Source organism: Cavia porcellus, unplaced genomic scaffold (assembly GCF_034190915.1).
Source record: "Cavia porcellus strain 051 isolate PalLab524CR breed Dunkin Hartley unplaced genomic scaffold, mCavPor4.1 scaffold_19, whole genome shotgun sequence".
NCBI lineage: Eukaryota > Metazoa > Chordata > Mammalia > Rodentia > Caviidae > Cavia > Cavia porcellus.
In genome coordinates, this window is record NW_026947502.1 from 9,702,789 (window position 1) to 9,729,774 (window position 26,986).

Here is a 26,986-nt window from a genome sequence, read left to right on the forward strand (position 1 = left end):
CAGCGTACGCACTAGCCTATACACAGTACCTGTGATCTTGGTACTCAGGCTGAAGTAGGGAGTTTGAGGCCAGCCGTGGGAGTTGAGTCTGCAGCTGCATTTTCCAGTGTGGCTTCAGTGCCGCAAGACTACCATGTGGCAGATTAGGTGCCACCCAGAGACATTTCTAAAGACAGTGAGGAGGAGATGGGATGTTAGTACTCCAAAATTGCAGACCTGGGCACTGTGCAGCATCACTTTTGCCCTATTCTGGTCAGAACAGGTGCAAATCCTGCTGAAAATAAAGAGAAGAAAACCTGGGCCCCATCTTTCTCTGGGAGGAGAATTTGGCTATTAATTTGTAGCCATCTGTCGCATCACATGATAGGTCTCAGACCTGTCATGGCAAGGCTCTGAAAGAAAGCAAGGCGAGCTGATAGAGAAATGTCGTTGTGTGGGGTGAGATAGGCCTGGGAAGGAGCTGCCTGTGGTGAGCGTTCTGACCTGGACAAACAGCCGGTGCATGGATGGTAGTGACTCTGTGTTTTCCCTGGACTCAGAAGCCTGTGTAAATAAGGGGAAGGGGGCTTGAGAAGTTGGAGTCAGGAAGCCAGCCTAGGGAGTCTGGATTCTGTTCTGAAAGCAGTGGGAGAGGTGACACACTCAGGCTCCCGCTGTAGCAAACAGAGGCGGGAGTGGTGGGTGGGTAGGAGAAGAAAGGAAGAACAAGGAAGCTTCCTTAGGCCCTGGAAGGAGGTCCCCCCCCCTATGGACTTAATCACTGGGGTCTGGGGTGTTTGTTTTTTTCTAAAACTAATTTATTGTTTGTCCCTTTTCTGTGGCTAAAGAGGAAGCTTTTGGATCTGTTGCTCTTCTACTTCTTCCCCTCTTCTCAAACTGTCCAGAAGCTGAATTGGTTGTGCTATGCCTATTGACCAGAAAGACAGGCTTTGGCTGCGGCGAATTTTCTCCCTGGTTCTCAGTCTTGACCCCAGAGCAGGCTGACTGCTGCTGCCTCCTTGCCTGGACCTGCACCCCTGCCATCCTCCACCCGGCTTTAGGCTCGAGTTAGAGCAAATTGCTGGAGCAGAAAGCCAGGGAATCTGAGTTTCTCATGGCTAACTTGTGTGGAGAGGTTGGATCCTGTGCTCAGCTGTCACTCGGCTGCCTTTATCCTATCTCTGGGCATCACCAGTGTTCTGGAATCTGCTTTAGGCCGATTGAGAGCGCCCAGATCACTTCGCACAGGTTTATCAGCCTTTCTCAGCCACCACCCACTTCTCATGCATTAGCTCCATTCATGTCCATGGCAGCCTTGTGGGAGCTAATTAGTTGTGATATTCATTTTATAATCAGAAAACAGCCCAGCCAGATCCAGTAGTGCATGCCTGTAATCCCAGCACTCTGAGAGGCTGAGGCAGGAGGTTCTGAAGTTTAAGGACAGGACAGGCAATTTAGTGACATAGCTGAGACTATCTCAAAAATAAAAAGAGCTGGGGATGGTAGTTGATTGCAAAGGCCTAGGATTTAATTTCCCAGTGCCTCAAAAAAGTGAAGGAAGGGAGGAAAGGACATTAGCTCAGACAGGTTCAGTAATTTGCTCTTAGTAACTAGCTAGAATTAGAGCACAAGGCATGTTGACTCCAAGGCCTGTGTATTCCTGACCTTGCGTTCTCCAGCCCACAGTAGTGTACATCCCCTGTGGAGAAGCCTGTTTCAGGGAGAGGACCCACCCAGATCTGCAGGTGCTGGGAGCCCTGTGGCCCTGCCCCTGGGTGGGCTGGGCTCTCTGGGGATGTGTGGTTGGTCAGTGTGAGCCAGGCTGTGTAACAGCTGATTGATTCCCCTGGGCAGCCCCAACCCTCATCGTGGGGAGACACCCCTCCTTCTCCGCTCTGACAGGCTATGTGCACGGCCTCCCAGCCAGCGGGTGCTCTGCAGGCCTCAGAGGCCTTCTGCTTCTGGGTTACCAAAGGGTGGAAAGTGCTACTACATGGTAAGGCCTTCGCCTCTGGAGGGAGAAATCTTCTCAGGTCTCTCAAGCAATACAAATGTATTGTAGAAAAATGTCCAAGTATTTTAGCAAAAGAGAAAAACTATCTCTTGCCAATCTTTTTTCCCAGCTACCATAAATACTAAATGCTGGTGGAGTCATGTATGTTTCTAAGGCAGTGCTACCTACCCAATACAGATATAATACAAGCACATATTTTTAAAAGAGAAAAGATGAAGTCAATTTTAATGTACCAATGTATTAAAAATATTTTAACATCATTATGGAATGATTTACATTTCTTGTACTGTTTGTAAAGCGTAATGTGTTTTTATACTTCAAGCACCATTCGGTTTGGCTTGGCCCTGTTCTGCGTGCCCGCTGTCCACATGTGGCTGTCACACTGGACAGCGCATGCTGAGGATGTGAGAGGACACTTAGGTACACATACATGCAACTTTTCTTTAAAGGTAAAATTACACTGCTGATGGTTTGTCCTCCTACTTAGAAATGGAGAGGGCATTTTTGTTCTCTTATAACTCCCCAAAGAGTGCCGGTGATGAAGGTAGCATTTTCCTGATGATAGAGAAGATGAAGGAGCTGCGTCCCTGGAGTGATGCTCACACAGCTCAGCTCCAGGCCTGTGGCACTCTTCACTGTGTCTTGCGTGCAGGGCACTCCGAGAGCACGGAGCCCACCAGATTTCGCATGTACTTGTGTACACACACATGCACTGTACTTTGCTGAAGCAAGCAGCCCCAGACGGGGCGAGCTGCTTACCTGGGCTGCCACATGGGTTCACAGAGCTTCCAGTCTAATGTTCTTCCTGTCATACCCAGCTGCCTTCTCTGAGCTCCCCTGGTTTTGGAATTAGTTGAAGTACCAGTGGACAGTGAGAAAGCTCCTGAGTGTTTTTCTGGGACGTGCCCCGAGCCTACAGTGGGTCTATGTTGGAAAGTGGTCGGTGCTGGACCGTGTCTTAGGAGGAGAATAAATGTAGATAAGACAGTGGGAAAAAGAACCGTTGAGCCAGAGTGGGTGCATAAAGAGATGTGGGTTGACCTAGGTGAGATCAAGCATTAGAAAATCTCTAAATAATTAATTTATAAAAGCCCTGCATCCCTCATGCAAAGACATGAGTGTGATTCACATCCTACCACTTTGTGGTAAGGATCTTACTCCTTCAGGTTTGAGACATGGTGAAGCTTGGTTTTGTTTTTGCTTTGTTCCTCTTCACCCAGAACTATGCCTTAATTTTTTAGGCTGCACTCTAGATGTACCTGATAAGTCTTCTAGTGGTCCCTTCATCCCTTTGGAAGAGGGCTGAGATCAGTAGCAAATCTTAAGATGAGGCCGCAAATGAGGGGACATGCTTACTGATAATTGGGGTGTGGAGACTGCATGGACCCAGGGAAGCCAGCCTTCCTCCCCGACATGGACCTGAATAGCAGCTTAGTGCTTAGGAGCCTTGAGCCCTGTCTCCCAAGTTGGGCTGGCTTCAGGAATCCAGGAGGTGACACAGTTTCAGTTCCTGGAAACTCTTGTTCACCTGGGGCCAATCAGGGACACTGCTCAAGATAGCACCTGCCAGAGCTGAGAAGTGTAGGCTACTGTTTTGATTTCTCCTGTTGGAGGGGTTGGTATTGCCCGTGGGATAACCCTTAAGATTTTATAAAACTTTATAAGACATTTGTTCCTACCTTTTGCAGTCTCACAGGTGCTCTTGAGGTAGATGGTGGTTGGCTTTTTTTTTTTCCCTCGGAGAGGGAATTTTAGGTTTATCAAAGTTAAGGAACTGTGTGGTGTCTGTCAGCTTCTCCTCCTACAGCTAATAAGGGCAAAATCAATAGGGAAAAAACAGCCTTTCAATTAAGCAACACAAGGCGTGGAAGACACTTAGCACAAGTAGTGGATCATACTTAGAGCTTGGTAGTAGGTGGATCCCTACACAGTTTTTAAAAGATGCTCATCTCCGGGCCAGGGGTTTAGCTCAGTGGCATAAGGGCCTGCCTGGCAAGTGTGAGGTCATCAGTTCAATTCCCAGTAGCAAAAAAAAAAAAAAGATACTTGTCTCTGATACCATTTCTGTGCAGGAGCTGCAGGCACAACATACTGTCTATCGAATGGTGGGAATGAGGCCTGAGGGCACTGGCGGATTGGGAGCTGGACTGCCGCAGGTGACTGGAGAGGCAAGTCAGAGCCCCGGTGGCTGTGGCTGACTTGCAGTTGCTCAGATGTCCTCTGCTTTTCAGACCTCTGCCGTGTTGCCTAATTTGTCTCATGATTGCCAGTGCCCCTCCGAGGTGAAGCTCTGGAGATCTTAAACCAAAAGTGTGAAGTCTGGAGGGGCTTTTGGGAGCTACCTGGTTGCTGTTCATTACAAAAGCTGAGGATGTATCTTGACCAAAGTCTCTCCAGTGGCACCAAGAGGCTTACAGTGCCCATGCCAAGTCCCTCTACGTTCTAATTTGTCGTTGTGAGAAAAGCGGGGGAGGGGCTGTGAAGGGCCATGCTGCAGGAGTGGAAACTAGGAGAGTACAGTTCTGGCAGCCTGAGCCCCAAGGCCAGTCTACTGTAGGTGCTATGGCTTCTGGTCCTCCAGATACATGCCTTTAACCTGCTGAGCCTTGAGGTCTGGGAAGGTCTATTCAGATGTGGAAGGTTGTGCCCAGAAATCCTCTCAATTCCTGGAAGTAGGCTGTCCGTCCTTCTGCCCCACCTCGCTCTCAGGGATGGGGGTCAGATGAAGGATTGAGTTCGAGGCTGGGAGACCGGAAGCTCACTAGTGGCTTGGGGTTGTGGGGAAAATCTTGTCAGTGGTCTTCATCACATACTCGGAGATCTTTACTTCTGGCACGGTACCTAACAAGTCTTGAGGGTTTTCTGTGTTACTGACATTTCTCCAAGAACTTTACAGAGAATGGCTGGCTTAACCTTCCCAGGGCCACGAGGATAGAAGTGCAAGGTCACTCAGATAGACATGGCAGGGCTGGTGGTCTGACCCTACTGGTGGTATGAAGCAAGCTGTTTTTCAGACAGCCCCCCGCACTACCTGCCCGCTTTTTCCATAGTGGAACCTGTTCTATAATTCTTGGCTCGTGTTTTTGTTTCTTTCTGGGCCTTGTGTTAATCTCTAAAAGCCCAGACTTAAAAATATGAGTTTTGCCTGGGCCAAAGACCTAGTAGCCCCTTAGAGGAGAGACCAGTGAGCCTGCCGGCACCCATGTCAGCGCTTGTATTGGCTTCTGATGTCATGAGCTGGACTCTGGGCAGTTTTGTCTGTTTCTGCATCTCAGTACCCACACATAGACCGGCTGTGATCTGATGAGATGAAGCACACTGATCAGTCATCGACTGAACTACAGATACCGATGTTTGTGGATGCTCTCTCCTTTCTTTCCTATGGTGGAATTTGACATAATGCTTTACCTACGCCTGTTGGCCACCTCAGGTTCCTCAAAAAAATAACCCATTACTGTCAGAATCACCCCATCCTGGTGGGACTGAAAGATGACAGTCCTTCGGTAAACCAGCTCTCAGAGGACAGGGATTAGCTTATTCACCAATGTATCCCAAGCCCGATACAGGGGCCTTTTGGTAGCCAAGTTATTTATTATCTTCATGTTAGAGCAACAGGAGCCTGGGGTTGAAACCCTGAAACACAGTTCAGGACTCTTCAAGCAAGCCAGAATGCTAACTGTGCGCTAGTCTGTGTTCAGTACAACGGGCAGAACCTGGTCCACCTTTCCTGCCTCGGTGCTCTGGGGCAACAGTGATGAACGGAGATGAAGGGAGAAGCGCCTTCTGAGCCCTCAGCTCTCCTCACCCAAGGTGATCGAAGGCCGCACTCCCTTCTCTCCTGTGCCCGGGGCAGGGCTTAACACAGATACCCTGCTTTAACCTGCCTCTCCCATCTCAAGCCTGTCCTTTGCTCTACAGAGTCTCTGGTTTGCTTTCTTCATTGGTTTCTGATATGTTGGAGAAGTTCTTTGGGGCTTTGTGCTGGCCAGAGCCCAAAGCCTGCCAGTGGCCAGCGGCCCTGCAGCATTGCCTTTAGAGTAAATAGTGGTCTACTCTGTGGCTGCTTTTCCCTTTCTTCCACTGTGTGAGGTGGTGCAGTCTTGACCTTCCTGGGAGGGAGGTGAGCTAATGACTGAAATGGATTCTCTTCCATGTAGCCCTGGTCCGCACAGGGTCTGCAGAATTGAGCTCAGAAACACTGTGGAAATATTACCTGGTGTTGGTCTCCTGCAGTGCTGAGAGGGACCTGGGGTGGCCTGGGATTTTGGGTCTTTGGGGTCACATATCTTCTCACTGTGTCATTTGTTCTTTTAAAACAGACAATAGTTTCTCCTCTGACAGGATTTTAAAACTTTATTCATAACAAGTTTGCAGCTGGAGGCCTGGGTTCCCAAGGTAAATTCTTTTAAGTGGTAGCCATTGGGTGAGCAGGCTGTTGGGTGAGCAGACAGCAAGTGGAGGTTGTCTAGCTATGTATAGGCAGGAAGCAGATGGGCAGTTGCCTTCAGAGCTTATTTTCTCCCCCTGGCACAGCCATACTCCAGTCCCAGTGCAGACCAATCCCCTGTGACCTCATGTCTGTCAGGAGACTGGGCCTGTGGCTTTCTGGCCTGACCATCCTTGGTTCCTGGTGCTGGGGAGTGTACTGGTGTGTAAATGGGATGAGCTCCTCAAGCACTCTGCCCTTGTGGCTGTTTGGGTAATTAAAGCTGCTTGCAGCCTGCTGTCTGCAAAGTGTGGGCCTCTGGGCTGGAGCTAGGGGATGAGATCCCTTTTTGGTGCTTTCTGATGGACACTTCAGTTCCTAGATACCAGGTGGTATCACTGTTGTGCAGCAATCTTATTAAAACTGCAGGTGCTCAGGTCCTTTTCACCTCCCCAAATAGATTTCTGGAGTTTGGGGAGAAGCAGAAATCTCTTAGTTTAACTGAGCTCGCCCCTCCTCCAGGTGTTCCTTATTCCACAGAAGTGGTATTGCAAGTCTCCTAGCTTGCTGGTCCTCCATTTCTGAAACTGTGAGGTGAAGGTTATTCACACTGGCTACTGCTCTGGAGCTCCTGCTGAGTTGAAGGTAAAATCAGGAGGAAACTTGGAACCCGTTTCTGTCAGAACAGTTCTGCCGTGTGTTTTTCTTTTTTAAGAAACTTAAATGTTTAACACATATGAAAGAATGTATTAAAATAAGAACCCAAGTAAAGACATTCAACCCTGATTTTAAAATGGTGTTTCTGGACATGGTGGCACATGCTTCTGAGCCTAGCACATGGAAGGCTGAGGCAGGAGAATTTCTATGAGTTCAAGGCCAGCCTGAACTATATACTGAGACCCTGTCTCAAAAACTTAAGTGTTATGGTGCAGGTAAACCCTCTCAAAATTCACAGTAGAAATGAATTGGGTTAAATTGGAATTTTCCCCAGGTGTGTCAAAACCTATAGAATTACCTAGCGGATTGGAGACCTTGAACCTACATTTTGATAAACTCCTCTGGTGATAATTCTTAGGTATAAAATCTTAGGATGAATCCTTTATTGCCTAGAGTCAGAAGAAGCTTGTTCTGGAAAGCTAGCTGCATTTAGGCAATCAAGTAGGGGTAAGAACATAATCACAAGATGTTAGTACTGGAAAGGTGGCACATGACAGAATTCTACCTCCCTCTACCGTAGACCTCTAATTGGAGAGACTGAAAACCCAGAGGGGATTCTTGTCGAATTTGCACAGCAAAGACTGTGATTTCTGAGCCAGGCCTGACATCCTAACCCAGGACTCTGGGCATTTCCCCACTTTGAGCTTTGAACATGGGCAGTGTCCATCTGTGCTAGCTAGAGTTAGCAATAAAAATACAGTTAAACTTGGTTTTCAGATACTAAGACCCTGCACCAACTTGAGAGCACATGGGTGTGAAAAATTTTTTAGTCTAAGTGTATCTTGAATATTGCACAGGACACAGTATTAGAACACTGCTCTCTGTTGATGTAAAATTCAACTTTAACTGAATGCTTGAATTTCTATTTGCTAGGTCTGGCAGGCATCTTTCCTTCTCCCAGTCCCTCTTTTTGGGTACTAGGGAGATTGAATAATTGCCCAAAGGAAAGAAAAAAGTGACTGCTGAGCATTCATGGTAGTTTTGTATTCTAGGTTTATTTAAAGTAATAACTTGTTTAATCTGTTAAACCTTACGCTTAAACGGTCATCGATCCCTTTCAAAGTTTAGGCAAATAAATGATTGCCCCTTAGGATCATTACCCCTTTCTGCCTCAGACGTAGTTGCATGGCCCTCCTTAGGATACGCCCAAGTTTTATACTATTTTGTTAGGTTTGATACTATCATATATGAAGTTATGCTCAACTATTTCAAAGAAAGAGACATTATGGTAGTTACTGTTAATTACGGGTTGTCCTGTGGCAAAATACTGTGTTGCTTACATTGTTCTGTTCTGATCTGCTTTGTTATGTCCTCTTTTCTCTTAATCTCTTTTTAAAAAATTTTTAAAAAATTTTTTTAAAAAAAGGATACACCCAGATAATGCCTGCTGAGCCACAAGCTGAATGAAAGATTGGTCAGTTTTGATCCATCTGCGTCTGGTCTTTCGAGTTACGTAATTGACAGTGCTGTTACTGGGGAGTGGAGAGAGAGTGCCAGTCAGAAGTTTCCAGGCTTACCTATCCCTATTCTTCCAAGGAAAGCTGAGATGCTCAGCCTTCCGCAGCATAGCACAGAGAGGGAAATTAGGTGGAAATGTGCGGCCCAGGTTCTGTCCCCTTCCATCAGATGTTCCATTTCCACTCAAGCAGACGTGGCTTGCAAGCTGATGGATGTTATGAGCACCCTTGGTATATGGGAAACAGTTCCTTTGTTGCTAAGGCTCTGCACTCATGACTGGTGTGGCTGTGCACAGAGCCTTTTGTTGGGGGGTGGTGTTAGTTTCCCAGGCTTCCAAAGAGCTCTAGCAGTACCTTGCTACCAGCTCTGTAACCCACTGGTAACTTTGGATGCCGCCAAGTAGCCCCTGGGTCAGTTTTCCTGAAAATACAGCATGAGTCCTTTTTAGCCCTGGCGGAGTGAGATCAGCAACTCCACTCCAGTAATGAGGGTAATCCAGGGTAATTCCTGAGGTTCTGAATCCTCTTCGAGCAGAGATTTAGGGCAGTAAGTGTGAGTTTGTGTTACTCAGGCAGTTGTCAATCTTCAGAGACGCAGAACCTCAGGGTCTTCAGTGAGGGGGGTTAAACAAGTGGGTGGCGGAGCAACTTCCCCTGGCGTCCTGGATTGGCACTTGAAGTCTAGGATGTAAGAGAGCTTGCCTGAAACTGAAAGCTGAATGCAGCTTCTAGGATGAGTTTCAGAAATCTAAATCAAGTAAATTTTTAAGAGATTCACTTCATTTGAAACACGGTCTCACTATGTAGCCCAGGCTGGCCTCAAATAGTTCTCCTGCCTCAGCCTTCTGAGTGCTGACCTTATAGGTATGCCTGGCAGAGGTCTACTTTTTTTTTGGTCTTTTTCGTTTTTATTGGTACCAGGGATCGAACTCATGACTGCCTGCTTGCAAGGCAGGCGCTTATGCCGCTGAGCTAAATCCCCAGCCCCTTGGTATACTTTATTTTGTTACATTTCTGAAAACTCACATACTGTAACTGGACCAAGCCATGTGTTGATGGGAGAAGCTTGGCTGCCCTTCACAGGTGCCACCCTCTTGGCTGGGGTCTGTGGCATCTGGGGAGTTTGTTGTGTTCTGTGTGCTTCACACCATCTCTGTCCTGTTTCTTGCAGTTGACTCTTGGCATGAGTTAAAGTGTGCTGATTACATTTCCAAAGAGAACAAAGCGTAGCTCTAGACCCTACAGGCATGCCGAGAAAGCTAGACTGTAGCTGTGCTGTTCAGTCTTAGTGCACAGGGATAATTAACCTCTTTGCCTAGAAGAGAATGCTCTAGAAGTGGAGAAGCAACTGTACTTATGTAATTTTTACCATGGACCAACCACATACAGACTTGTAACCTTGGATTTCAGATACCAGTGAATGAGGTAGAAGTGATTCCTGCCCTCATGGAGCTCCCAGTAGTTCTTCACGTAGAGTACATTGTAAACCAGTAGGGCCAAGATGGGTTGGACTGTACCAGAGTTTCAGTCTCAACTTTGCTACCTGCTGATTTGGTGACTGTGATTGGATAAGCCTCTTCATTTCTTTAAAAGCTGTGGTTTCCTCATCGGCTAGCTGGAGATCATACTATCTTCTTGAGTGATGCTGAAACCTCAGGAGCTGCCTGTGGAAAGAACTTTGACACTGTAAGGCTGTGTGAGGGTAAGGTAATTAACTGTGGTCTGGAAGGGTTGAGTTGTACACATATGCAACCATGTTAGGTAGCAGGTACTACTTCTGTCTGTATTAAACGTGATCTGGAGTTGCTGGTGGGTGGCCTTACACTGGACAGTGGGAAGGCCTCCTAAGGAAAATTTGTATTGTGCCTAAGGAGAGAACAGCTGACTTGCTTCAACAATAATGCATGATCTCAGATAAGTCCAATGCTTCAGTTTTATTTTCTAGACATCTGAAATGATATCTTTTTGCAGCCAGGAAATGAAATCGCACATAGCAGTTTACATCAGATATGGATACCTTGTCAGTGCATGTTAAAAGGTGTCATTACCATTCTAACTAGAGCTAAAAGGCAGGCAAGGGGACCTGGAGGCCAGGGACTTAAGTGACTGTCAATATATTTCAGCTGTGATGATGATGTCAACTTTTGGGCAGCCCTTCAGGGACTGGTACCAGCTGGGGGGTTGGCCCAGGCCACCTTAGGGCTGCAGGGTCCATTTCTGGGCAGGAAGAGTGGGAGCACTGTGTGTCTGGGTCACTGCTGGCTAAACATAGTCAGCTGAGCCTGGGCCAAGCAGGCCAGCATCATGTGACTGAAGCCTGGGCTGGTGCCCTCTGCCCCTCTCCTGGCCCAGCCAGGACACAGACCCTGCACTTCCAGCTGGCTCCTGATTTGCAGCTTCCTTTCAGCAGCCTCAAGATGGTCTGTTCTAAACGTTGCTTCCTTCCCACTTTCTCTTCCTCTGCCACTTTCCCCAAAGAGTGCTACCCATAAGCCCCCTTCTGTGTCTTATTTGCAGGAAGGTCTGTCTGGGGGAAATCTGGATAGGAGGCTTGGGCCGAGAAAGGCCTCTAAAAAGGGGTAGCGGCAGCAGCAGGTGGAAATCAGTGAACAAGGTGAGAGGCTTAACCTTGCATTCCCTGTATTCTAGAAAATGGCCTTGCCTAGGGCTGCTAGGGTTTGTGGGTGTGGGGCAAAAGGCCTATTGGTCTCCAGGCTCCTCCTCTGTGAAAGTGTCCCATTTCCAGGCTGGGCAGCAGCTGAGTGAGCGAGGCTTTTCACAGACTGTCTCAAGGCCAGCTCGGGAGGGACAAGCACAGGTGGGTAGCCCAGGGTCATGCTACCCTCCAGGCAGATGGTGGAGCCCTCGCCAGCTGGACCCCCACCCTCGTGCTTTGGCGTAGGGTGTGGCTAGGGAGCCTCCCAGGGCAGAGTCTGGAGTAGAGAATGTGGAAGCCTACCTGGAAGCAAAGCCTCTTCCTCATAGGGCTGCCAGGTGCTGGAGTTAAGTACCAGTGAGCTGTGCCAGTAGCAGTTACCTTTGCTCTGACCTGGGGTGGGCACTCATCAGGTCGCTGGCCTTCAGTCCCAGGATTGACCCTTATGCAGCCCTGTCCCCTTAGGCTGCCTTGTCATTGTTGGGAGCTGCCTGTTGGCCACAGTGAGGTGGTAATTTAGGCTCTTGGTTTCCTTCCATCTCCTGCATGTTAAGAGAAAACAAGTCTTAAGATTCTGTTATGCTTGCTGGTTGTGATCTTGGTGAATAGCCTTTATAGCACATACCTTGATTTCCTGATTGGTTGGTTGGTTTGTTTTTTTGAGCCAGGGTGTCACTGTGTAGTTGGGGCTGGTCTTGAATTCACAGAGATCCTCCTGCCTCAGACTCTTGAGCACTGAGGTTACAGGCGTTTGTTTGCCTGCAATTGGATCAATGAGAGGAGTATAACCCAGTGTAATTTTAAAGGTAAGGAAGAGAGTCATGCAGAGTTTAAAATGGTGTTTCTTGCTTACCACATACTTTCGTGCTTGTTATCATCACTATGCCCACACTTTGCTGCTCATGTCTCTCACTGCGAGAAGTCTCAGTAGTTGAGACTTGCCTACTCTTCACACATTACCTTCAGTTCCTAGAGGAGTTCAGTGAGCAGGGTGTAGCTAGTCCCCATCATCACGCAGCTGACATGTGCTGATGTTTGGTTGGTCTTCAGCACTGGTTTCAGGCATTTCGTTGGCTGTGAGTCAAGGCTGGGCTGGAACCTAGGTTCCTTTGGGAGCGAGGCGTGTCTGGGACTGTTGCTTCTCTTCCTGGGAGGAGGGCTCAGGCTGATGTTGAGGGTTGAGACCATGACCTCACAAGTGTCAGCTGTGCTGCCAGGGTCTGGCCTAAGCCCTGGGTTCCTTCTATACCTGCAGCCTGGATACTGCCCTTAGGGAGCACTGTCTGAGGGCACAGAAGTGACTAGGCAGGTAACACTCATAGTAGGGGAGCATGTGGGCTGGGTAGCTTCTCCCTCTACGGCCAGTAGAAGGCAGCAGACAGGCAAGTGTGGATGAGATTTTCCCCAGCAGTCAGGGTGAAGCCAGCCTTTTCAGATGCCAGGAGCTGATGCCGCCTCCCACGCGATTGTCAGGACTCCTCTGTCCTGCTTTCCATCTTGCCAGCCTGTGTGTCTCCTGCTCCATTGGTCTGGTAGCTTGGCTCAGTTCCAGCTCCACTGCTTCCTCTTAGCCAGTTCTTTGTGCCATGATATGATAAGTTTGCTTTGCCACGTTCCTTCACTAGTTTTCCTTTGGTTGAATCGAGTCTTTGCTGTAGTGTAGGAAGACTAAGGCCTCTCTTGGTAGCTTTTATTTCAGAAGGGCAGAAAGGAACTGCGTGCTCGTGTATGTGCGTGCATGTGAGCTTTTTTTTAATTGTGGTGGTACTGGTGATTGAACCAGGGCCTTCACCTTGAACTATATTGCCTAGTTAGCGCACTGTTATTTTTTGCTGTGGGAATAGGATCTTGCTAAGTTACCTAGGCTGGGCTTGGACTTTCAGTCCTCCTGCTTCAGCCTCCCTGGGTGCTGAGATTACATATGTGTATCACCACACCCAGTGGAAAAACTTGTTAGCTTTTGTATCTTGATTTGCATCAGATATTTATGGGTTTGGCCCTCGAAGAGACTCCTTAAGGTGGGTAAAAAAATTGAATGACTGAACTTCTTCAATAGAAGAACTCTAGTCCTTCACAAGTTCTTCCTTCTCTGTTACTGCAGAGTTTGATGCCAAAGCTGTCCTGGAGGACCTGTGATTAAATTCTTCTGTCTTTCCTTCATCATTTAAGACTAAAAAGAACCAAGTTTGGTTCTCAAATTCCTGGCATTCCGGTACTCTGGGAAGCTGAGGCGGGAGGATCACAAGTTTCAACTCAGCCTGGGCAATTTAATGATCTAGCAAGACTCCCTTTAAAAAGAATAAAAGTTTAAAAAGGACTGAGTGTGATGGCTCTGAGATTACTTTCTAGTTCTAGGGCAAAAACAGAGACCACACAGTTCTGCACTTTTTCTTTTTTTTGTGGGGAAATCTACCTCAGGGGCAGCCATTTCCTATCTGCCTGGAAGAAGATGGGTTTTGGGCGTTGTGGTCAGTGTTGGGTGAACTGAGCCAGTTGGTTCCCAAGAGTTTTCTCATTGCACTTTGATTTTCTCCTATGCTGAGATTGTTTAGGATCGCTCTTTGTAGCTCTAAATACTGTACTGAGCTTGTGTGAATTTGAATTGTAAATTAGCATTTATGGAGCATTTGTGATGTGCTAGGGACTCTCACTTTGCTTGGTGATACTGTAACTCAGGCTCCAGTATTATAGAAGAGGTCAAGATTTTGTGGGACTCTGCCTAGGGATGGAATAAGTGGATACTCAAACCCAAATCTGACCACAGTATCCGCTGTGTCATCAGCTGTGGGCATGTGGCTCCCTAGGTGTCTTTGCATGGAGGGTCAGGGATCAGGATAGAATCTCAGGGAGATTCAGGCTCCACCTTCTGGGAGCCACCATCCTGCTGGCCTGGTTCCCTGCCTTCCTTGTCAGCAGGAGTGGATTAACTCTTGTTCCCTGCCTTGCAGAATAATCTTAAATTAAGAAACCTAAGTGAAAATAGTTTGTTATGCAGATACTGCTTCAGGAAAGGCCCTAGCACCACCAGACTCAGATTGCTTCTGCACTTAGAGGTTTTTTTTTCTGCTTTTTAATAAATGCATAGACAACCCCTCGACGCCCTGGGGACGGAAGGTGCCTTTCTTTCTCTTCAGCTACCCCCTCACCCCTGATGCACCTTAGTTGAGGAAGACAATCCTAGGGCCTCTGCTGTACCCCTGCTCCCTAGAATCCTGGATCCCAGGGGTACTTGGGCAGATATGCCAGGTGGCCCTTGCTTAGACTTGAGTCTCCACACTTCATTATCTCTTAGTAGCACTCCCCTGGCATCATAATTACTAAGAAAATGCCCTGAGGTTGCATTAGGAAGATTTTGGACCTGTTTTGCCCCAGTGGATGTGTGGGAACATGAGGCCCCTGGAATCTTTGACAGGCTGATAGGAGCAATTGTGGCTTGTGGGGTTGTAGTGGCTTTCCCTTTTGCAGCCTTAGTTCACTACAGACTGATACAAAAGAGTAGAAGTGAGGTCCTCTTGACTCATCTAACATTCTGCAGCTGTTTGAGGGGAGGGCTTGGAAGATGGTGTTTCCTGAATTGGGCTTGGGACAGCTGTGGCAAGAGCAAGTTTCAGAATGCAGAGACAGAAGGCAGACACTTCTGATTTGTTTGGGATGGTGGTGGATATGGGGCTTTGTACCTACGAGAAGACTCATTTTCATCTGCCAAGCTTAGCTGGATCATTTTATTCACTGTGCCGTGTGTATGCCTGTGTGAGCACATAGTTGGTGCCTGGAATGGGACTCAGAAAGGGATGTGTGATTGAAGTGAAGTCAAAAAGTGTGTTTGTTTGTATAGCCCCCACAATACTGAGAACTTGTGGAAGATTTTCTGGGTTTCCTAGGAACCCTGTACAATTTTTAAGAGGTTTGTGAATTTGACGTAAAGGCAGGTAGTTTTCTTTTTCCCGTGGGTGTTTCTACCTCACTGAGAGCTTTATTCCTGTCAAGAGTAACCTGAGACTGTTAAGTGGGAGCAGATTAAGAACTGAGTACGAGGGTTTGGGATTTAGCTCAGTGGCCCAAGTGCTTGCCTGGCAAGTGTGAGGTCATGAGTTTGAGCACCAATACCAAAAACAAACAAACAAACAAACAAACAAAAAACAAGGTACTGTTGGTCTTTCAGACATAGGGGCCTGGGAGTAGGCTTTCCACAAGCCCAATTTGAGAATATTCCTGTGTATATCCACACTAGCCACATTGGTTGGTTTGGAATTGGTGTGAAGTAGACAATCTTTAGGGCCTTCCGAGGGAAGGACACTGAGGAGACTGGACTTTCGGTATGGTATACTATGTTGCATTGTGATCTTAGTGAACAAACTGTTAGGGTGTTCACAGTATCTGACTTTCCTTAATTTTGAAAGTGGTTTAATAAAAGGCAAGAGAAAACCAGTGACCTGAAAAATTTGCCCCACCTATTTAAGGAAAGTCTTCAGAATAGCTTGCCTGTAAACTTCCTGCTAGTAAACTCCTTGTGGGCCCTTTGGCCTGTGTGTACCCTAGTAACTTGTGCAGTGTTGCTGGGTGCTGGGAGAAATCATTGCCCTCCATAGTGCAACTGTGCACACTCATCCTGACCTGGCTCTCGTGTATATTGGGTGAAAATCCTTTTTAACTCATCAGGGAGCTGGGGGTCAGGGCCGGGGCCAGGCCGGGACTGTTATGTTTGTCTGGGTCCACCCAGGATTACAGGGGAGTGGCTACAGAACGGCACTCTGGCCTAAGGGCACCATCCTCTCTCTGCTGAGGTTTTTCTGGGTCTCTGCTCTGCAGCACCAGGGGTAAGGAATGTGGTGTTGTGGGTGGGGGCCTCTGGTAGGGCTGAGCCAGGAGAGCCCTCATAGTCTCACCTGCTCATTGAAGGAACGTGGATGCACACAGAGAGTAGACTGTTTGTTTGGAGGCCAGCTTGGTGCATTTCTCTGCATAGGGGCAGGGGCAGCCTTGACCTAGCATGGTTGGCTAGCAGAGGAGGCATAGTGTGGGGATGTACCTTTTCCTGTGGGTATCTGTGGGACAGAGGGCCTAGAGTGTGGGTGTAGAAGGGACTGGATCTGTTAGAGCCACTTCCTTTATTTAAAAAGAAAAAAGAAGTTTGTTTTCTTTTTTAAAAGCCCTTGTCCAGGCAGGTGCAGTTGTGCTTGCCTGTCATCCTAGCTGCTTGAGAAGCAGAGGCAAGAGGATTATTCCAAGTTTGAGGCCAACTTTGGCAGCTTAACGAGACTGTCTTGAAAAAAAAAAAGGTGAATTTTTAGAAGGACAGAGGACATAGCTCAGTGGTAAGAGTGCTTGTCTAACATGGGTAGGTCCTTGTGATTAATCCCTGGTACAGATTTTTTAAAAAGGCAAAAAGTTCATATCTGTCTTTGTAGAAAAACTAAAATTACTATAAATATACAGTCATTCCTAGTTTTGGTAAATATAGTCATTTCTGATATGTGTCCTTCCAGAATTTGTACTGTGAATGTATATGCACATGTACATTTTTGTATTACAGAAAAGGGATGATTTTTCCATTGTGTCCATCTTTTTGTAGTAGTCAAAATAATTATCTTTAATTATTCTAATAATTAATTGTTCTAAAAACTTAAACGTGTTTACCAGTTCCTTATTTTTGGGCATATATGTAAATTATTTTTAATTTGGCTGTAGATAGCGCTTTGATGTTTTTGGGTTTTTTTTTTTGGTCTTTTTCTTTTTTATCGGTACCAGGATCGAACTCAACGACCACACACTTGCAAGGCAGGCGCTTATGTTGCTGAGCTAAATCCCCAACCCCATGGTGGATACTTTTATGCTTCCCTCTCATATGATTGGTTTAGTTTTTTTTGTTGTCGTATTTTGAAACAGTATTTCACTGTGTAGTTCAGGCTGGCCTTGAACTTGTGGCAGTCCTCCTGCCTCAGGCTCTTTGAGTGTCAGGATTGTAGGCATACACCACTGTGGCTGGATAGGATATATTTTAAAGGTGGTCCTTACTGTCAAGTCAAATTGGAGCCCACTTTTTCTGTGAACACTGAGAGTCTGGCTTTTCCATTGACTTCAAGTCTTTGGGGGCAAAGCTGACCTTGATGTGATCCCTGGTCCCTTTTACTACCCACCGAGTTCTGTCTTGCCTTCCTAATGATCACTAGCCCTAGTCTGTTCACTCAGAGACTTTAGTAGGAATGTTAGGGCCACAGAATTGTAAAATACCTTTCTTTCATGCATCTGCCATGATTTGGGAGCCCTGAGTGGTAGTAACTGTGGTATAGAATTCCCCCTCCAGGGAAGGGTACATATGTACCCTGTAAGGATCTGTCCAGCTCAGAGTCTGATTTTGGGAATTTTGGCTGCTGACTTTATGCATTGTCTCTGTCCATGGTGTGTTCAGGAATGTGCTGGAAAGTCGTTACTGGTGACCAAGCTTGTCTTTCCTCAATGGCTGTTGCTTTGGGGGAGCTGTAGGTTTGGTAGGGTGGGCTTGGTGGTAAGGATGAGGAGGTGGCTGTGGCCTGCACATGGGCTCTGTATAGCCATTTCTCTCTCCCCTGTTCCCACAGAACATTCTGCTCCAGCCAAGGTGGTGAGGGCTGCAGCTCCTAAACAGCGCAAAGGCAGCAAGGTAAGGAGCAGGAGTAGACATCCACGGGAATGGCTGGAGTGGTGCCCCCTCTCAGGCAGTCAGGATTCCATCTGCATGGCAAAACTACCCAGTGTGGGCAGTCCTAGTGGACACACACAGCTAAGCCTGTAATTCAGTAGGGCTGGGCATTGAGTGAGGAGGAGCTGAGTGGCAGAGGCAGGGTCACTCTTGGGCCTCATAGAATGTGCCTTGCAGGTTGGTGACTTTGGAGATGCAGTCAACTGGCCCACACCTGGAGAGATAGCCCACAAGAGTGTGCAGGTGAGTCTGTGGGGGAGGACAGTTTGTGGACAGTTTGAACTCTGTCCACACAGACACATGGGCTTTACAAGCTTCCAGAGCACTGGGTCCTAAGTTTGTTGTTGTTTTGTTTTGTTTTTGATTTGGGGTTGCAGAATTCAAGCTCAGGACATTGTACTTGTCAGGCAAGTGCTGTACCAACTGAGCTATATCTCTGGCCCCTGGGTCTAAAATTTTTAGAAAATGGTGATTTGCCAGGCATGATGGCACACACCTGTAGTTCCAGGAATTAAAGGTCAGCCAGGACAACATAATAAAACCCTGTCTCAAAAGAAAAAGAAAGTAGTAGTTAATATGACTTGGGCAATGTTGAAATAGCTGGAAATTGTCATCATTTGAGCTCCCTTGTTTCAAGGACTGCCAGCTAGTTTCTGTCTCTCATCTCTGACCTCCTGGGGACTCAGCAATGGGCCTTTTTATGGTTTCCTGTGTTCATCAGAATTTTAAAAGTGTTACTGTGCCTTTATGGCCAAGTGGCTTTTGAAGGTTGGGTGTGCTGTGGTAGTCCTAAAGCCTGTGTTCTGCTTACTAAACTTGGATTTTATACAAGTGAAATAGGATAGTAGATTTTTGTTATTGTGGTTGTTGTTGTTGTTTTGGAGACAGGTTCTCACTATGTATTTTACACTGGCCTCAAACCCACTGTGTTGACCAAGCTGGGTTGTACTCACAACATTCTTTTTGCTCAACCTCCCAAGTGCAGGGATTTCAGAAAGTGGGTATTAAGCCAACTACCAACCTCCAGCTTTGGAAAGTTTAAATGGCTCTCCTATGCCCAGCAGAGAGAGGACTCCCAATTGGTTCTTTTCTCCCATTGTTTTTGCTGTCTCCTTCATTGGCCATGCCCACTTTCAGTGGGTGAAGATGTTATTTTTTGGAGCTGATGTAGACAACCCAGGGGCCAGCACATTATCTACCCTACTGCTAGGAGTAAACCTGGCTCCTGTGGGCCCAAGCACCCCTGTCCTTAGGCTCAGGGATGCTAGAAAGACAAATCATCTCTCCTGTTTCCTGTTTCCTGGCTTGTTTGACCATGTGTCTCGCAAAAGCCTTTCGGGTACAGAACCAGCCTTTGAGTGCATCCAGTCGAGTTTGCCATCACATGCTGCAGCTCCTCTGTCTTCTTGGTGACAAGGAGCCCCTCCCTCTCATCTTAGAAGGTGTCATACACACTCCCTTCTTGTCATTTTGCTTCTCACCTCAGCCACAGCCTCACAAGCCTCAGCCTGTGCGTAAGCTGCCACCCAGGAAGGACATGAAGGAACAGGAGAAAGGAGAGGGGAGCGATAGTAAGGAGAGCCCAAAAACAAAGTCAGATGAGTCAGGAGAGGAGAAGAATGGGGATGAAGACTGCCAGCGTGGTGGGCAGAAAAAGAAAGGTGAGCGGCATGGGGCAGAACTTGGGAGTTGGAGCAGGGCAGGTGGGGCGGGTCAGCTCGGGCAAGCTGCAGTGGAGTTTCAGGTCCCTGAGAAGCCGAGTGCTCTGGGCATTTGGGGCAGCCATTGAGAATTCCTCAAGTCTTCGTCTTAAAAGAATTTTTATTGCATTAAGACTATGCCTAAACCTTCAAGAGTGTCAAGGATGCAGGTTCAGCGGCTCCAGGAGAGATCCCACACACAGAAAAAGTTTCTCACACAGCAGCTTGTCATCAGCAGGCCAGGCCTCATGTGGCAAGTCTGGCTGCCTTCACCTTGTGGTAGCATGCTGGCTGTATGCATCTTCATCCAGGAAGGCTCCTGCCCCCTCGACGGAGCAGGAAGCAAGAAGGGAGAGGGAGCTCTTTCCTGTTAGGCACTCCACGTGGGAATAGCTCCTTAATCTCCTGAGTCACAGGGAGCACTTTGTCTGGTGAGGGTCTGGGAGCTGTAGTGTCTGTTTTGGGCAGTTGTGTCTGGCTGTGGCAGGTAATTCTCTGATCCTGAAGAAATCAGTATTGGGAGCTTCCTGTCCCAGAGGGCCAGTGATTGCCTTGTTTTAGAGATAGAAAAGAGGTCTAGTGTATGGGAAAAGGATTGGCCAAATGTCATCAAGCTGTGATTTGGGCCGAAGCCCAGAGCAGAGAAGAATTGGATCCAGAGGACCTCTCTCAAGCCTTTCTCCCATGCTCATGCTGTCCCCCAGGGAACAAACACAAGTGGGTTCCGTTGCAAATAGATATGAAGCCTGAAGTACCCAGAGAGAAATTGGCCTCACGGCCCACTCGCCCACAGGAGCCGAGACACACGCCTTCGAACCGTGGGGAAATCAAAGGTATGCACTGCCCTGCACAGAGGGCCTAGCCTAGTGGGGCCCTATCAGGCCTGACACCATGCCCTCTGTCCATAGGGTCGGAGCCTGCCACCTACATGCCTGTGTCTGTGGCCGCCCCCACCCCAGCCTGGCAACCAGAGACCAAACCGGAGCCTGCCTGGCACGACCAGGATGAGACGTCGAGTGTGAAGAGTGATGGGGCTGGTGGGGCGCGGGCTTCCTTCCGTGGCCGTGGACGGGGGCGTGGTCGCGGCCGGGGACGCGGCCGGGGTGGCACTCGAAGTACGTGAGGCCCCTTTGGGCTCCGGGATGCCATGGGAGTGCGGCAGGGTGGTGGGCCAGAATTTTCTCTTGCTCATGGCACTCATTTCTCCTGCAGCCCATTTTGACTACCAGTTTGGCTACCGAAAATTTGATGGCACAGAGGGGCCTCGTACCCCCAAGTACATGAACAACATCACCTACTACTTCGATAATGTCAGCAGCACCGAGCTATACAGCGTGGACCAGGAGCTGCTAAAAGACTACATCAAGCGGCAAATGTGAGTGTGCAGGTGGCACGGGGTCAGGGCTGCTGAGGGTGGCATGTGGCCAGGCAGGGCTGGATGAGTTCCTCTGGCCTTAGCTGCATTTGTGACCTTGGCTAGAGCTGTAAAGATAACTGGCCTCTTGTATTCTAAACTGACTGTTACTGTCTGCTGTAGAAGCCTTAAGGAAAAGCTGCCACTAACACAGAGCAGGGGAAACTCCTGGAACCTGTCCTCTCCTTGCTTCTGTTTGTAGTGATGGCATTGAGGAGATACCAGCAAGCACTTCCTGGCTTCTCCCATTGCCTTGACACACTGTGAGGCGCTTTAGAGACACTCTCTTACTTAATACTGTACTTTGCAGATGTGGAATTCCTGTAAGATGGGTCTTTAATGCCATTGTATAGTTGGCCCAGAATCTTGTCACTGATAAGTAACACCAGTTTGAATCTGTTTCTGACAGCAGAATCTTTGCTTCTAGTCACAGTTCACTAGATAAGTCACACAAAAAAAATAGATCGTGGTAGTAGAGTGTTAAAAGGGTTTTAGGAGCAGAGAGAAAGGTGACTGACAACCTTGGAACTGGATTTGAAAGGAGGACGAGGAGTTTGCCAGGCATGGCAGAGGGTAGAGGGCAGAGGAAGTGATAGGACCTAAGGGGAAGACCATGGATGGGGCAGCTCGTGTCAGTCCAGCCCTCACTCTGTGCAGGAGGATGGCCAGGGTGGATGGACAGGAGTCGGCCAGGGTGCACAGCAGAGCAGGGAAGACGCGCTGGTAAGTGATGCAGCAGTTGCTCAGAGATCTCTCCCCTCTTCTCCCCTCCACTCAGTGAATACTATTTCAGCGTGGACAATTTAGAGCGAGACTTCTTCCTGAGGCGGAAAATGGATGCCGATGGTTTCCTTCCCATAACCCTGATTGCTTCCTTCCACCGAGTGCAGGCCCTCACCACGGACATTTCCCTCATCTTTGCGGTATGTCCACTCCTTCTAAAGTCCTAAGATTGAGCTAACTTTGTCTCTTCCTTCCTTTCTTACTTCTTTGTTATTAGAGATAAAGTCAGTCATTTACAAAAGTAGACAGAATAGCGTAGGGAACATATCACAAGTATCGCCTTCCAGCCCTTTTGTTCCATTTAGCTCGTGGGCTGTGACCTCGTTTACAGCTATGGAAGTTTAAGGAGAATCCTAGGGAGCCTGGCGTTTCATCCAGGTGTTTCAGTGCACATACTCATTTAAAACCACACACACACACACACACACACACAGAAAAAAGAAAAAAAAGCAACCACACCTAGAAATACTAACAGTTTCTTAACATCACCAGATAGCCAGTTTCAGAGTCATCTCCGTTGTGTCACCTTCCACAGCACACTGAACTTCCTTTCCCTCTCGCTTTCTCATGGCATTTTATGACATAAGTAAACTGTTTGTGTGTTCAGTAAGTTTTCCCTCAGGACAGAGAAGTCATTTAGCATATTCGTCCATATTTCCAGCTGGTGGTAAATTAGTGACCTAAAGCTAGGACCACATTGAGGTTTTTGAGTTTTTCCCCCTGCTTGTCAAGAATACTTGATAGATAATGATGTGTTCTCTCAGCTGGCCTATAATATTTCATGTGCTGTTGCTCTTGTGATAGAAGCTGCTCTTCATTATCATTTCTGTTCTTTCATTGTAGTTATAAAACCTTTAAGGAAAAACTTTTTTTGCTTCATCAATTATTCACTAATGAATATATGGGAAGAGCAGCTAAGTTCTCTGGTTTTTTTCATTTTGTTAATAGTTTGCAGAATTAGGAATTGATCTTTAATAACCTTCAAAGGTAACCAGTGATTTTAAGAGTTTTTGGTTTTAGTATTGTATATTATTATAAACATTTGGATTTAATTGTAGTTAATATAGTGGATCAGCTGCTTTGGTTGCGTACGCCTATAATCCCAGCACTCGGGAGGCTGGGGCAGGGAGGATCAGTGTGCATTTGAGGCTAGCCTGGATTGCATAGCAAGACTGTCTCAAAAAAAAAAGAGTGCTTCCTTCTCAGCCTCATTAACAGAGTTTGTTATCACATGTTCACAATTCCCTCTTTGATTTAAAGTATGCCAAAAAGTTTTTTGAATAGTAAAGTCTTCTATCTTTGCTCTTTCGCTCTTTCCCAGAGCTAAAATACCCACTGTCGGTTGTTTTAGTTACTTCTTACTGCTTGGACAAAATACCCAACACTCACAAGTTAACGAAGGAAAGGTTTATTTTGGCCGATAGTTTGTGGAGGTTTCATTCCATAGTCGGCTGACTCCAAGGCCGGGTGGCGTGGTAGAGGTGCAGCAGTCCCTGGAAGAGAAGGCTTAAAGCAGTGAAGCAGCAGCAGAGGGCCTTCCTTTCCCTGTTATGTCACCCATGCTATAAACCTATTGGTTGGTGCCACCCTCACCTTAGGGTGGGCTTCCCATTACATCCAGGAAAAACTTTTTTTTTCCTCCTGTTTTCTGGTACCAGGGATTGAACTCATGACCTTGTGCTTGCCAGGCAGGTACTTGTGCCACTGAGCTAAGCCTCCAGGGCCCTCCATTACATCCAGAACTGTGCTAAATCAGTCAGTGGACAAGACTCATGTGCATCCCTTGATGCAAAATGCATTTAGTCCATCCCTAAGAGTTAGCAAAATCCTAGCAGTTCCAACATTACTGAAAAGAAGTCCAAGTTGAAATTCTCTTGAGATTTAAGACAATTTCTTAGCTTCAAGTCCACCTGTAAAGATGAAAGGAAAGTTAAATACTTCTAACATACAGTGGCACAAGTTAAACATTCCCATTCCAAAAGGTAGAAATAGAATGATAGACAGGATTAGTGCCAAAACAAGACGAAAATCCAGCAGGGCAAGCGTTAAGTCTTACATTTCCATGGCCAGCATCTGGGACACTCTCTGCAAGATGCAAACTTAAAAGGGCTTGAGTGGCTTCATCCTATGACACTGTACTGCTGGTAGTTGTAGCCCTCATGATCTCCCTCTTGGGCTGGTTTCTTCACCCTTCTGTGGTGTCCACTGCACTTTGAGTTTCATACATTGCCCTCTCAGACACATTGCCTAGCCTGCTAGACCTTCTGAAATCTGGGTAGAAGTGTTCCTGCCCCTCAGCTCTTGCATTCTGTGTGCACCTAAAACCAGCACTGCATGTATGATACCAAAGTCTGCTGCTAGCTGGGCAGTAGCCAGGCTTCTTTCTCATGTGGCTGTTGTTGTCAAGTACCTAAAATTGCTGAGCACAAACCCAATCCAGAGGAACAAATGTCATAGGCCATTCTGGAATAGTTCCCTGGACCTGTCTTCTCAAAGCAAACTCTTTCACATTTGCAGTTTTAGGACTGCAAAGACTGGAGGCCTGCTGGTTTTTGTGATGTCCTCAGGCCATCTTTTTTGTTGTCCTTCTCTCCTGCCCCAGCATCCAAATTCTCCTGATTCATCTTTTCAGGCCACAACTTCCCTGGAGCTTCTTTTCCGATCAAAGTCAAAAATCGTCCTACTGGTCTCTTTGCTCTTGATTGTCAACATAGATCTGGCTAAAACACCCCATCAGGTAGCTGTACCAGTACTTCAACATTAGACTGCCTTGAAATTTCTTCCACCAGATTAATCTGTGTCTTGGTTACTTTTCTTTCATTGCTGAGACAAACTACTTGATACCCAAAATGAAGGAAGGAAAGATTTATTTAGCTTACAGCTTTTGGGAGACTTTAGTCCATACTCAAGTTGGCTCCATGGCAGAGTGGCATGGTTAAAGGGCAACTGTTCATGGTGGCCACAAGCAATAAGGGCAAAAGGGAAATGCATGGCTCCTTCTCCCCTTTATATTGTATTCTGGCTCCCAGGGTGGATGCAGCATTCAACACCACCAATCCCAGCACTAGAAAATGAATCACAAATACAGGATTCTGCTCTATAGGGGCAGGGATTTAGCTCAGCAGCATAAGCATCTGCCCTGCCTGGCAAATGTGAGGTCACTAGTTTGATCCCCAGTATCAAAAAAAAAGGTTCATCTGCCTCCATGACCACATGAGGCTTTGTTGGGGAGGATATTTAAACACAAACTAACAGTCTGCCACACTCAGTCTCAGTGTCCTGCAGAGTCTCTGAACTTGACCACGCTCTTCTACAAACCAGTTCTAAAGGCTTCTGAACCACATGGCCAGGTAGTGTCACAGCAGCAACTTCACGTCTGATACCAAAATCGATCTTGGTTACTTTCTTGTTGCTGAGATAAAGTACCCAACACCCATAGGTTAAAGGAAGAAAGGTTTTTTTTGGGCCCAGTTTATAGAGGTTTCAGTTCATAGTCAGCTGGTTCCAAGGCAGGGTAGCATGGTAGAGGAGAAGCAGTCCATGACACAGCATGCAGAAAGGAACAAAACAGCAAGCTTTGCCTTCCCGTTAGTCCATAGGCTACAGTCCTATTGGCTGGTGACACTTCCACCGAGGGTGAACCTTCCCATTATCCACACCCAGAATTGTGCTAATTAAGTCAGTGGACTGATTTAGCATACATCCTTAATTCATATTCACACACCCTAGTTGCAGCTACCACTGAAAAACCCCACCAGTGAGCTCATGAGGCTTTGGGGAACATCTAGATACAAACCATAATAATTTGAGTATATCTGTACTATTTAAAAATTTAGATACAAAAGAGATCTGTACTCTGACTTGTGCCTTTGAGGTAAAGGGTAGTAGGGATTAAACCCAGGGCCTTACACAAGTGCTGTACCACTGAGTTGTATCCCCAGCACATTTTTCATCTTTATTTTGTGGCACGATCTTGCTAAGTTGCCTAGCCTGACCTTGAACTTGAAATCTTCTGCCTCAGTTTCTTAGAGTAGCCTAGCTCTTAGGTGGGTACTACCATGCCTGGCTTACACCTGCTTTTTTGACAATTTTTTTTGTGTCTTTCTGCTTCATTAATACTGTAAAGTTGTTTTATAAATGTCCAAGTGTAGTATTCCAGTAAATGGCTGTACTGTAAAAATTTCCTTTAAAAAGTTTTTCTATCAAAATACTTGCTGTAGAAAAAAAAACCCTGCTATTTAATGGCCTTTTGTCCAAATCTTAGTAAATACCATCACCAGTTTAAGTGTTTTCTATTTTACTGAAGTCAACAGGTTGGTGTGGTTTCATGTTGGTCTTCTTCAAGTTTGAACATTGCCTATTCTGCGAGTCATGCAAGAAGATAACAGTTTTTAAATAGGATTGCTGGTGCTGAATTTAACACCCAAGTTCATGAGGACCCAGTTGTCTGACATCTCTTAAGATGTCAGGTTGTCTTAGTCTTTTCTCTTCATCCCTTTTCTCTCTTTGTAGGCCCTAAAGGACAGCAAAGTGGTGGAGATTGTTGATGAGAAAGTCCGCAGGAGGGAAGAGCCTGAGAAGTGGCCTCTTCCAGGTCCCCCCATAGTGGATTATTCACAGACCGATTTTTCCCAGCTTCTCAACTGCCCTGAGTTTGTTCCCCGCCAGCACTACCAGACAGAGACAGGTAAGTCCACTCCCTGCATGTAGATGCCCCCTCTTTTCCTTGTCATCCTCCTCAGAGCTGGCCTCAGGAGGACTAGAGTGATGAGGACATTCCCTCTCCATCCTGCAGAGTCGGCACCTGGCTCTCCACGTGCAGTCACCCCAGTGCCAACCAAGACAGAGGAAGTCAGCAACCTAAAGACACTGCCCAAGGGCCTCTCTGCCAGCCTACCTGACCTGGATTCTGAGAATTGGATCGAAGTCAAGAAGAGGCCTCGGCCCTCCCCAGCACGGCCCAAGGTGGGTGAGACCTTGGGTTGCAGAGCCTGGGATCGGGGTCTTAGGAGATGTGAAATGGGGATAGAGCTCTGAGAGAGTCGAGTGAGAAGTCTGGTGGCTCCAGGTGGTTTGTGATGCAGTTGAGGTCTTCTCTAGTGACTGCTGCAGAGTCGATGTGACTCATTTCCATTTTCCAGGGATCTCCCGTCAGGACACC

The 26,986-nt window shown here is 47.1% G+C and overlaps 1 protein-coding gene across 3 annotated transcripts in view; it reads left to right on the forward strand.

Moving 5' to 3' along the window:
* Positions 1-26,986, forward strand: part of Larp1 (La ribonucleoprotein 1, translational regulator) — an 88,193-nt gene that overhangs the window by 45,916 nt on the left and 15,291 nt on the right. For 2 of the 3 annotated variants that reach the window (XM_063230693.1, XM_063230691.1), the window contains exons 2-10: positions 17,828-17,889; positions 18,106-18,171; positions 19,415-19,589; positions 20,333-20,461; positions 20,537-20,743; positions 20,841-21,003; positions 21,821-21,965; positions 26,338-26,512; positions 26,621-26,790. In XM_063230693.1, coding sequence (XP_063086763.1) covers positions 19,466-19,589; positions 20,333-20,461; positions 20,537-20,743; positions 20,841-21,003; positions 21,821-21,965; positions 26,338-26,512; positions 26,621-26,790 — 1,113 coding nt within the window. In that variant the 5' untranslated portion in view covers positions 17,828-17,889; positions 18,106-18,171; positions 19,415-19,465. The remainder of the gene's footprint in view (positions 1-17,827; positions 17,890-18,105; positions 18,172-19,414; positions 19,590-20,332; positions 20,462-20,536; positions 20,744-20,840; positions 21,004-21,820; positions 21,966-26,337; positions 26,513-26,620; positions 26,791-26,986) is intronic. The other variant, XM_063230692.1, reaches the window with a different exon arrangement.